Below are 12,219 nucleotides of genomic sequence, written 5' to 3' on the forward strand. Positions count from 1 at the left end.
TTTTAATATTTATTAAAAATCGTACGACGGTCGATCTAGTTCATATAAAAGACATAATTATGTATAAAGTATACAATTAAACGAAAGTTTACCTGATTATTTATTTAAAAATACAACAATAACATTCTGTGACGTCAATGCTGCTCGATGCTGCATGGGCAACCGTAGCCGTTCGCAATGTTTTGGGACAGATGCGTGTACGTCAAAACATGCAAAGGTCCGCAACAACAGAGCGAAAAAAAACGACGAAAACTCAAAAGAAAGCAACAATTGCATTAGTGACAATGAAGGGCTGGAAGCAATGAGCGAAAAGCCCCAGCACTGCTCTAGCGCTTGATACGACCCAGCAACTCCAGTCCATTTAACCGCAATCGCTCCAACCAAACCGCATGGCTGTGTGCTGGAAAGTGTGCTGCAACGCGTGTCGTGCTACGATTTAGCCCTAATGGTGGTCGTGGTTTATCGTGGACCTTGAAAAAAAGGTTTCGGAAGCTTGCCCTCGCCAGTGTATTGATTTTCCCCGACCAAACAAACATGGTGACAGACTAGGTGGTTTTGTGGAGCTGTGAAAACACGGTCGCAAAGAAAGAAATGCTGCTTCCCATGCTGGAGCAGCGTTCAGTGCGTTGTGCAAGTAGCAAGAGCATGCTTGTGCGTTTTTTCCTGCCGTGTTTCGAGACAGCCAGCCAAAAGTGCAGCTGCACAGCTAAGGCCAGCTGCTGCTGATGGGAGCGTTGCATCAAAACAAATGGTGTGAGACAGAATGGTTAGGGAGCCAGCCCAGCTCCGGCCCTTACAAAGTCCGTGTCTGTGTGTGTCCAGTCCAGTGTGCGCTTGGCAGCATCAAATTGCATAATGCGAACGGCTTTGGGAAGGATAAATGTCCTCTAGACAGCGCGTTGGTAGTGGTGGTGTACTGGGGGGAAGTGCGCGGGAAGGAAGCCCGTAGAAAGCGCAGCAACGCGTCCGGTGGAGAATGCTAAAGGTCAACCGTCAGAGCTTCGCCTGTTATGTTCTGCCCGTTGTCATTGTTACAGTAATAGTATTAGCTGCATCATCGCTAGCGGCAGTCGAGGAAGTATTGTAGTATTTACCGCCGATAAAGCAGCAAAAAGCAGTAGCGCAATCAGTGGTAGCCGACGGACGTGGTGTTTTGTGCTTGTGCGTCATCGCAGGCTGGGAAGTGGAATAAGTCATAATAGCATCCAGCTGAGAGAGCGCAAAGTTGTCCGAAGTTTCCCCATCCACTCCGGGAGGCGAGCGTTGCGCACCCGGTGCCCTTAAAGCGTGCTTGTGTGTCTATTTACGCAGAAGAGTATTATCGTAATCGGCTGATGTGTTGAGTGTACGGCCCGGATAAAGTCCTGCACACGCACGCACACCGAAGAGGACACAACGTAGACCCGCCGATGGCCAATGCAGGTCAGCACATATTACTTGGATCGGCTGTAGTGAATTCCGTTACTGGAAAGGTGTCATGTGCAGCTACTGCTTAGCCTGGTCCGGTCGTTTTCATACGGAGTGGCAATACTAGGCTGTTGTGTAGAGCCGTGGCGAGTGGAACGTGATTTCCCATTTTACTTCTGCACACACGTTTCCATAGGAACGATCGATTTTGAAGTGAAAGAAGCAACGACAACATCAATCGCCATCCAGCATGGGTGGCTCAGTTAGCCAAGTGTTTCGGTCCGGCAGTGCGCTGCTCTCGAACCGCGACGGCCACAAGGTGTCGGAAACGACGGTTGAAAAGGTGAACACAATCTTCGACGCACTCAGGGCAAATCCAAAGATATCGATACAGCGGCTAGAGCCACTGTTGCTTCAAATACCGAAGGTACGTATCTGTCCGCCAGCGGATGGTGTTTTTGTAATCAAATTCTTCTTTCTTCACAACTTTCTTAGGTCGTATATTGCGAAAAACCTCTATAAATTAACACATAACAAATAACCCTAAACAGTGCGGTGATGATTGTTGCTTTAAACCATAGTCCGCAAAACGCGCATTGTTTGCTAAAATCGACAAGCAAAACAACAAAACTGTTTTGTATACACACAAATAAGGCGCCGCCGCCGAGTGGCACCACATCATTAGCAAAATTGAAATCAAGCGAAATTCCGGCGATGAAACATTTTCCAGCCTCCTCCGCGTCCCATTCCTGATGTGTGCGTCAATCGCCATCGTATCGAGACGATCTTTTGCATCAGCTCATTCGCTCCAAGGGACCGATCTGCGGTAGATTCCCGTTTGGCCCTTTTTACACGGTAGAGAAGAGAAGAGAAAACATGAGATGGAAAGAGAGACAGGGAGTGTGTGTAATACTTGTCTCGGGAGGAGTGGCGCGTGCTTGCATGACGCACGCATCTGTAACTAATTCCCGTGCATTCATTATCAATCGTGAATACGATTCACTTCCGCCGGGGGCAGGCAGGCAGGCAACGCTCTTCCCCCTTTTGATACCGCTCCATATTTGCATACGCTTTATTCGTTGCGAAATGAAAATGGGACATGGTACTGGAGTCATTTTTTGTTGTGGTTAATTTTAATATAACTCTTAGTAATGTTTAGAGTGCATAATTATTAGTCACTGCTTTTGTTTAATAGTTTTACATCGATAGACTTTACTAAATTAGAGGTTAGAGGTTAACCGTGTTTCATGTACTTCTCCTTTTCATTCCACAGTACGAAAATATCCTTGCGATACACGACGAAACAGGATACAATTTGCTGCAGAAAAGCGTAGGACTAAACCATGTAGAACTAGCTAGGTGGCTACTGCAAAGACATCGCCCGGATGTGAACCGGAGCTCGTGTTCCTTACCACTGCACATAGCCTGTCTGAAGGGGTGAGACATCGGGAACACTACCACCATCGCTGTGCCCCACAAATAGTCATTGCCTAACTAAATCTCTAATTCCCTTTTGCTGCTTTTTCACTCCAACAGTTACGAAGAATGTGTAGAGCTGCTGCTTAAACACGGTGCTAGAATAGATACCGAAGCAAGGATGTGCTTTCCCGGTGCACACTCGCACAACTGCGAAGAGAGTGGGAAGTACAAAAGTAAGTCAGAACAACGAGATGTCTGCTGCAAAATACGTGCAACAATTGGAATGATTTTTTGTTTTTTCTCTCTTAACACATAGATCAAGGCGACGATGTGAGGGTTTGCGAGCGACCGAACACGAAGCTGCAGAATGCCGTCTGCTACGCGATCGATGGCGATCAGATCAACGTGCTGAACATACTGGCTCAAAAGATGGAGGAACCGTGGATGCCGTTCCGGGTGCGGAAGCCGCTGCTGCACATTGCCTGCGAGCGGGGCGCCTGGAAGTGTGTGCAGCATCTCGTCCAGACGCGCTCGGACGAGATCAATCTGATCAAGGACGAGTACTACCCGATCCACCAGGCGGTGCTGCACGATGGACGCTTTCTGGAGCTGCTGATACAGCACGGTGCCATCACGACGGTGCGCACCTGCACGCAGCAAATGACGCTGCTGCATGTTGGTACGTTCACGAACGAAATCATGCAATATTGTACAAGCAGAACATGTGCAAGTAACGTTATCGAAATTTATTCTTTTTTAGTAATCCTGGCGGCGAGAAAATCGGCCGAAGACACACTCACCACAATTCGTATACTGTTGGAACGGGGCTGCAAGGAACTGATCAATAGTCCCGATTCTTTGGGCAACACCCCACTGCACGCGATCATCGTCCGGTATGCCCTAGAGGAGGCCAGGTATGTGTAGTGAACAAGTCACCCCCTCAGGAGGAAACTACTTAACAAATGGTTTATTGCAGATATGGCTACGACAAGTGGAACAAATGGGATGTGTTGCATTTGGTGCGCTTTCTACTGCAGAACGGTGCTAAGAGCTCAATCAATCAAACAGGAAACAGTGCGCTTGCCTGCGTCTTTCGCCATATACGAGACTGGGAGGTTTGCTACGAGCTGCTGAACATGCTCATCAAAGAAGGAGGTAAGTAGAGAGATGAGGATAAAAGAAATTTGTATGAGATCTGAGCAAAAAATATCTTTATTTGATTGCAGGAGACCCCAATATTGTTGGTCGGGATGGATCCGTTCCTATTATGGTCTGTTTAGTGCCACTTATCAACAAGGATCCGCTGCACCATTTCACACACTCAATGAAGGTATTTTCGTAAATGTATACCAATCATAATTTCTCACACCGTTTTAATGGATTTTCTAAAATTTATATCCATTTCACTTGTAGGTCTGCTATTTGAACTGCATTCGAATACTGTTACAAAACGGCGCCAATCCAAACTGCTCCTATCGCTCCAACCTGACGCCGCTCCACGTGCTCATCTTCACCGTCTCCGAGAACTTTACGCTCAACTGTGATATCCAGAAACGCGCCAACTTTGACTTTATCAAAAACATTCTCCTGCTGCTGCTGCAGTACGGGCTGGACTGCAACATCACCTCCCAGCACATCCTGCAGTCGGTGATCGACATGATCGTCAACGTGCGCACCTGCCCGGACATTCTGTGCGTGTACGAGCTGCTGCTGCTGCTGATCCAGTACGGCATCGATCCGAACATTTCGCTCAGCAACAAGCTGATGGCGAACGGGGCGAGCAGCAGCAACTCTTCCATCATTTTCGTAAACGATTTCATCAACTTCGGCGGTATACGTGGTGCCGCACCGGGTGGTGCGGTGGATGCTGCCGCCTCCGGCGGTGCCAGCAGTACCGGCGGCCCCAGCAACGGCGGACCGGGTGGAGTGGTGGTGACGGGCGGTGCTGGAGGAGGAGGCGGTGGTGCTTCCTCAGCGGCAAACGGGAACGGCGGTGGACCGGGCGGGTCGGGCACAGGCGGTCCCTCGAATGGGAACGAAAACCTGCGCAGCTCGTTCCGCAACAATGCGCGCAACTATCTGCTGTTCTACTACATTATGCTGATCACGCGCAAAGAGTTCATTCTGCTCGACCGGGAGCAAACGTACCAGCGCATCATCTACCTGTTCTACTACTCGATGAAGCACGAACCACTGTTCAACTGCCTGAAGACGCTGCACAATCTGCTGATCGCGCAGGTGCCGCACCGGTCGATCGACAACCTGCGCCACCTAATCATTACGCTGTACAAGAAGCCGCGCAGCCTGAAGCAGCTGTGCCGCGTCTGCATCTACAACAGCCTGGACAAGAAGCTGGCCCCGAACATAGCGCGGCTGAATCTGCCCGGTCCGTTGAAAGAGTACGTGATGAACTTCGACAAGTAGAGCCGCTGACGGACGAACACGAGCGGGGATGAGCCGTAAGTTAAGAAGAAGAAAAAAAAACAACACGAGAGTTAACGCTTTCTCTCGAGATCTCTTTCATTAGGTGCTGCGATAGCTAGTTGTTTGTTTTGTTGTGTATCGTTAACGTGCCCGAAGATAAAGCAAGTAGCAGCGATCGTTTATCTATCAGACCGACGGTTTATTTCCCTTCATTTTCATTTCCCTTTTAGGATACAGTCTAGATAGTTTAGATTAGTTTTGTAAAATTAAAAAAAATCCGTTTCGTTACTCTCCATTAACTGTACGTCTTTTTTTCTCTGTCACTCTCTACATTTTAATTAAGACTTTTCAGCATTCAATTAGATACACTCGCTAGTTAAAAGAATATAGCTAAGGATCTCCAAAGCAATCTTATGCCACGAACAAAGACATCTTTAGTTTAAGTCGTTTTTCAACCGTAGCTGACCGTAAAATGATCTGAAGAAGAAACAAAAAAAAAAAACACTCCCAATCGAATGTAGCTATAAACGAAAGCGCCAGGAAACGCGTCCATGAAGGAGGATTACGCGCCCCAAAGCCTAATCGATGTGTCCTAAACAGCCCGTAAACAAAAAATGAAAACAATCGTACACGTATAAATATTGTAAAGCTCGCAGTGAGCTAGCAAAAAAAAGAACATGAAAATATGTATGTGTGTTGTGTGTATAATGTAAATATGTTGTAGCGTTTACTAAGGATCCACACTTTTATAGGTAGTTGGTTAGATAAACAAGTACATGCGCTCGTGCAGCCGGAGTTGGAGGCGGAAAATGGAGAGTGTGCTGGTGGTGGTGGTAGTGGTGTGCACATGAAGCAACATCGATGCAGTAGATATGACTAACGAAATTATACGATCAGGCACACAAACACACACTGGCTTCCGGTTGCACGTCAGCAGGAGCAGTCGTCACGAACAAACGAACAAATATATCAAACAAAATATATGCAAGCGTGTGTACAATGTGAATGTATGGGCGGAGGGGGCGGAGCAAAGGGGGAGTTTCGCCGCTTGGAAAACACCGAATTTCTTCAACACACTTCAGATAGGACTGAAAAATCAATCAAACTTAAAACTGAGCATACATTGTAGATGGCGCGGAACGGAAGAGAAAGGAAAAGGAAGATGCGAAAGAAAGTATTTTGTGCGCTGTGCCGTGAACAATCCGTTTGTAAGGAGCTGTCCAACCAATGTGGCATACAAAATATTCGACGGGTTTGCATGCAAATGTGAAAGTAATAAAGAGTTTGGAAAAATAAATTGAGTTTTTTTTATTGTTCTACTGACGGGCCAATAAAAATGAATGGCCAATCGCAATATGAAAATGCAATGGCCCAGACAGGAAATGTAATGCATTTGATCTCTACTGGCGCCTCTGGGGGAGTTTTTAAAGTGTCGCCATTGCCCAGGAAGCTCTCATTCGACGGGTAGATTCGTCATGAACATAACAAAAATATTCAAAGTTTTTTTAAACGTTTCTTCGCCTGCTGCCAGACAAATCATAAACACTTGGTCCGAATCCATCCATCTTAACTGGAAGATCCGGCTTAGTTCCGAAATCAATAATAAAACCATACCTGACTGACCCTTGGGTAGCAAACACACCCTTTTTGTCCCAAAACAGGCACATTTCCTGTACCGGGGGTACATCAAGCCCTGGGGGAGGGAACCAATACTTAACACCTGTCGCCAAGAGTGTGTGTGTGTGACAGGAAATTGATTTTACGCCTGTCTCAACGGGTATCTAATTAGGCCTTTCGCACGTTTAGCCCGAGGCATTACCACACACACACACGCGCGCGCACATGGGTCGAAACATCGTTCGAATTGGGTCCATTGATATTCGAATTTTGGCTCCATTACTCGATAGTGTGTATCGGCTGTGTATCATGTTAATTGGGAACGAAAACATCAAATTAAACAGTAACAACCACACCACAAACCAATCAACCGTGTCTCGTCCCAAACGGTATTAAATGTTCTGTAAACGATGCTAGTAATAATATCATTAGCTATAAGGCGCTACATGTGCTACGCGATACGACCAGATCGACAGCACCAGCGTGGCTAGACACGGACACGGGTTGCGTTTTAACGATCAAATTTCCACAATCGCACCCTCCTTAGAACAACTACGGTGGTGCGACTACTTTACACGCATTCCACCAGGGGTCTGCTGGTTGGTCAACCGGAACGAAATCGATAGGAATAGTTACACCTTCTAGAGGGAGAGGGGGCGGGGTAATGAATGCTGCCAAAGATCGCCCACACGACGAATCATCGGTCTGTTGTTTTGTTGACATAACCGTTGACCATTAAGCAATAGAGGAATAATTGCGCACGTTTAAGCTTGGGTTGGTTTTATATAGTTATAAAAGAGTTCAAACATTCACTAGAAACAAGTTCAGGTGTTAGTGTATTAGATTACTATCAGCAGCGTGCGTGGTTCAAGGATTGTATGATTGATTGTTTGAATTTCCGATCCTTGCACATACAAACCATGCTATGTGTGATGTGGGAATTGCTCATTGAACGAGTTCAAATCGTGCAGCAAACTTAAGAAAAAAGCACAAACAAATGACATTGATATAGCAAGTAACGGTAAACTATAGTAAAATATTGATTCGAGCATTCTATTGCAGACTGTGCCGTAAAGATCTGCATGTTAATATCGGAAACGGCTGGTTATGGGTAAATCCCTGCCGCCTGTCTGCCGAACCTGAACCTGACCTTGGGCCGCAACTTCCTGCTAATTTCAGCTGCCAGTAATGATCGCAGATCGAAGCACTTTCGGCACACGGACGGCGGCGTGCATGCATGCCAGTGTGCAAATATGAAAGGCGAAAAAGAACCCCCTTCCCACAAAAAAACCTCACACAACACAATCTCTTCAAAAAATCGTGAACAATCATCAGCCTAAACTATCTCGCTGCCTTCCTGGATACCATCGCCGCGGCGTGCTCTAATGGGGGCTGCACAGTTTCGTGGTGAGGTAGGCCTTCGGGAGCAGACCGACCAAGTCACCAAGCAAAAAGCGGAAAAAGGAAATGCGTACCGAAAACGTTTGGCAATCGCCGGGACTATCATAGACGACGGTAGGAGTCATCGGAGCCATAAAGTCGTGTGAACCTGTCATATTTTTCCCACCGCAGTGAGCTGCAAGTGCTGCTCTCGAACGTGGCCGTTCCTTTTCGCGCGCAGAAGAAGGTCGCCCTCGAATGGTAAATGAGCGAGGATCAAGGTGTAATGCCGGACGGTAACGTAAAGGGGAATGGGGCGAGAAGAAAAAAAAAGAGTCGGAAAGAATAAACATTCACATTCGAGAGAGATTGAGAGAGAGAGAGAGAGAGAGAGAGAGAGAGAGAGAGAGAGAGAGAGAGAAGGAGTAGTTACTGGAGTAATTCTAATTTGGATTAGGAAAGGTCACCAAAGCTGCTTTAAAACCATTTTTCGCAAAAAAAAAAAAAAAAAAAAAAAAAAACCAAAACTTGTAATAGGTTGTGTAGATTGAGTTGTTTTAAGCCCTGGATAGATAAACTATATGACTTTATCTAAAGCTGCCGCACGAAGAATTCTGCGTAATGTACTTATTATGCTCTCCATATTTGCGCCCCGCTTAACTATTTAACCTTCTGAATTGCCAGATTAACGCCGTCTGTGTTCCGTCTTTGCGTTGGCTTTAGATTCTTGATTTTTTTACTTCCTCGCTACCCTCCCCCTTCTTTGCATCAGCAAAGCAAAACTACCGGCGGCGGGGAAACCGGATGATTCTAGACGATTAGTTTCAGCAACATACCGAATTAGACGACAGCGACTATTGAAAAAAAACATCAAGACCTCATGACAATGTCAGGACCGTGTCCTCCCACATGGTCAACCTCTGTGCAGGGTGAAGGAAAAAGCGTGCGGGCAGGTGGGCATGCAACGAAAGGTAGCTCGGTTGGAACGGAACTGAAGCAAACATTCCGCCACGCTGCAGCACGCTACTGCTGCTGCTGCTATGACAACAGGTGATCTGAGCAAAGACCGGAAGGTAAAGCGGAGTAGGGGACCTACACCGGCCAGTGGATGATCCCACGGAGACGCGGACGCGGCATGACGGCAATTTCGTTCTGTCCTCGAGTAAGATCACCATTTGACTTTGGATCTGGCTTTCGGAGGCGCTGCAACCCGTGTGCGCGTACGCCGCTAATGAGACATTGCCGGCGGAAGCTGCAGGGGAATTGGCAATTGGTGGTGCGTTGATTTGTCGTCGGTTGCTTTTTTTTTTTGTTCCCCCAGGCGGGAGAGTATCGAACGGTTGGGGCAGGTTTGATTGGGGTTCGCAAGCTCCAATAACATTGCCACCAGGGAAGGTTGCTGCGCTTGGGATTTAATGAAACCCACTCCGTAGTACACTGCGATGCGTACACAGATCGCGCACATCCGCGCGCACTGGGTTGTCCCTCTGTCGGGTCATTTTGCACGACCTTTGGGAGAGGTACAACAAGTTAAGGACATTCACAAATTAACGTTCATTATGGAACCGGCGAGCCAATCGGAGGAAAGGCAAAGCCTCTTTTGGGACGGAGGATATGAAGCCTTTAGAGAGTCCTTTTAAGGTGGACGATTACAGGGTAGGGTCATTTCCATAATGATGGTATACTTTTTGTGGGCACTGTATTAAATTAAATGCTAACATCTCTATTGAGGTAATGTCATCGTTTCAAACATTTATGGGATGTTAAGTGAACTTTTGGTAAAGATTTGTATCGCTATATTGACCAGCATTGAAACAGAAGAAAGCGAGGAAAAATATCCTTCCCAAAACACCTTGATACACATGTACGTATGCAAGACATCTGAAGTACGACTTAACGCTGAAGTTCAAATGGGTTAGAGAGGATTAAAGTTGAGCACAACCTAACTACCTTCATCCAAGATAAGCCCACAGACTACCTTCCTGCAGACATGCAGGAGAGAGAGAGAGAGAGAGAGATCGTGCCAAATTTCGGTTGCTTAGCTTGACTGAAGACTCAGGTGAGGATCTTGTTAGTCTTTTTGATACTTTTTGAGAGATCGATACAAGTATTTAAGCGACTAAATATTGGACTCAATTTATACTACTCTGCCTGCCCGATTATCCTTGAGCTGCATTAAGGTAAATTATTACTCGGCCGATTGCAGGGTACTGAATGTATGGAAAAAAAACAATGAAGCGTCGAGACGATAATTATTTCCACTTCAAGTCGTGTAAGATCACACAATGATCCGGACATGTAAGATCCCACGTGCCAATACCTTTAATCATCTGTGATGCACGGTGTACAGAACAGTACAGCTTAACAGTATTGATCAATATGTTAGATACATTGGAGCGGCCCGGTGGTCTATTAGATACACCCGTCGGCTCCTACAAGACCGGACTGAATCGATTCCCAAAAGAATGTAGCAAAGACTGATTATTCGGGCGTGCGTGGTGCTCTCTAAACAGGTCTCGGAAACCTTTTATAGGCCGATGTGATCGCCTAGATCGTTATTTCAAAAAGAAAAAGAAGAAGAAGCTCGATACATTCTATCCACGAACCTAAAAGATACAGACAAACATAATGGGAAAAGATCAACATTAGTTTTGAAGGTTCGAAGGTCCAGTTCTAGTTATGCTCACAAAACCATTAACATTAAATCCTTAAAAACTCGTACCAATTGTTGTGCTGTGATGATCGTTACGATTTTATGGACATATTGCCAATATTCATTCATGTCTGACCACCCAAGGTAACCACTGTTGCGACTCCTTTGTCGAACACTTATCCTTCCCTTCCATTAGCTAAGAATATGTAAAAGCTTTTCTACTTAATGGTATGTTTTTTTTTTACAAAATGACTATGAAATAGGCATGTAAAAGCCGTAATAGCCTTTGGCAGCAAACAGTAAACAGCAACAACAAACAAAAACCAGTGCGTCCATTTTTTGAGAACCAGAAACAGCGGCAAAAACCAGCCAGCCCATTCTCTTCCAGCTACTCAAACAAGGAAATTGCAATTCGAACAACGCTCATCCGTGCATAACACGCGTGAGGAGGTGCGCTCCTTTGTTGTCCGAGCGTGGTGATTTGAGCCAAAATTAGAGATTTCAGAATGAAGCAGAAGGAGGTAGAGTTGTACGAAATGAGTAGATCAACATCAACAACCAAACAAAACCACACACACACGCTTTGAGAAGTAGTAAACGTGCTTGACGATGCTTTTCGTTCTAGATACATTTTAAAACATTTTTTTACTTCCTTTTTCAAACCAAAACTGCACACCAACCGGCCAGACAGAAGCGTTGGATGAGCAGCTTTGCAAATGTATATTTATACAGATGCAGTCACGGAATAATGGAATCGATCAGGCCAGACGAATGCGTGAAGCAAAACCCGCTGATGTTGTTCTAAAAATTATACAGAATAAAAACGTTCACCATTTAGGTTAGCCGCCTTTGGCAACGGAACCGCTCATAAGAAACGTTATTAGTGTAATGTGAATTCAAATTAAGAGGAATCAATCAAAAACGACCCCTCTGCGTACATCCCTTTACTCAGCTGTAGAGTTGAACGGTGCTCAACAGTATTATTTGCGATTTCTCGAGTTGTTCTAGCCTATGTTTTCACAGGCAAAAACACGCCACGTGCTAAATGTTTCACAGTTAATGCGTTGTTGGCCAGCCAGCCGCGGATGGGAAATTGGCAAGCGCGCCAAAACAATGAGCATCAAGTGCATATACACAGCTTCATCTCTCGACACGTGTTTCCCGTTTTTTCGTGCAAAACCATGTGCCAAACCGAACATCCCTGGCCCATGGGTGCTAATGGAAATTGGCAATCGGTTTTTGGAAACACTCGTGCAAATATGTAATGCTATTACGAGACAAAAGCGAACCGATCGCTCCCCGCTTAGAAGTGTTACGGA

General features: G+C 46.0%; 1 protein-coding gene across 1 annotated transcript; it reads left to right on the plus strand.

The window, feature by feature from the left end:
* The first annotated feature begins 187 nt into the window (after positions 1-187).
* Positions 188-6,547, plus strand: LOC1277193 (ankyrin-3). Its single transcript, XM_001688879.2, has 8 exons — positions 188-1,834; positions 2,681-2,844; positions 2,944-3,059; positions 3,143-3,505; positions 3,587-3,740; positions 3,803-3,981; positions 4,053-4,156; positions 4,240-6,547. The coding sequence occupies exons 1-8, from the start codon at positions 1,658-1,660 to the stop codon at positions 5,248-5,250; spliced, it is 2,268 nt and encodes a 755-aa protein (XP_001688931.2). The 5' UTR covers positions 188-1,657; the 3' UTR covers positions 5,251-6,547.
* The last annotated feature ends 5,672 nt before the right edge of the window (positions 6,548-12,219 follow it).

Source organism: Anopheles gambiae, chromosome 2 (genome assembly GCF_943734735.2).
Source record: "Anopheles gambiae chromosome 2, idAnoGambNW_F1_1, whole genome shotgun sequence".
NCBI lineage: Eukaryota > Metazoa > Arthropoda > Insecta > Diptera > Culicidae > Anopheles > Anopheles gambiae.

What these genes read in the sequence shown, in the direction of transcription:
- LOC1277193 (XM_001688879.2), top strand. Translation starts at nt 1,658, where the DNA reads ATGGGTGGCTCAGTTAGCCAAGTGTTTCGGTCCGGCAGTGCGCTGCTC. An exon ending in CATGCTCATCAAAGAAGGAG is followed by an intron (nt 3,982 to 4,052) that starts GTAAGTAGAGAG and finishes ATTTGATTGCAG; the next exon opens with GAGACCCCAATATTGTTGGT. An exon ending in ATTTCACACACTCAATGAAG is followed by an intron (nt 4,157 to 4,239) that starts GTATTTTCGTAA and finishes TTTCACTTGTAG; the next exon opens with GTCTGCTATTTGAACTGCAT.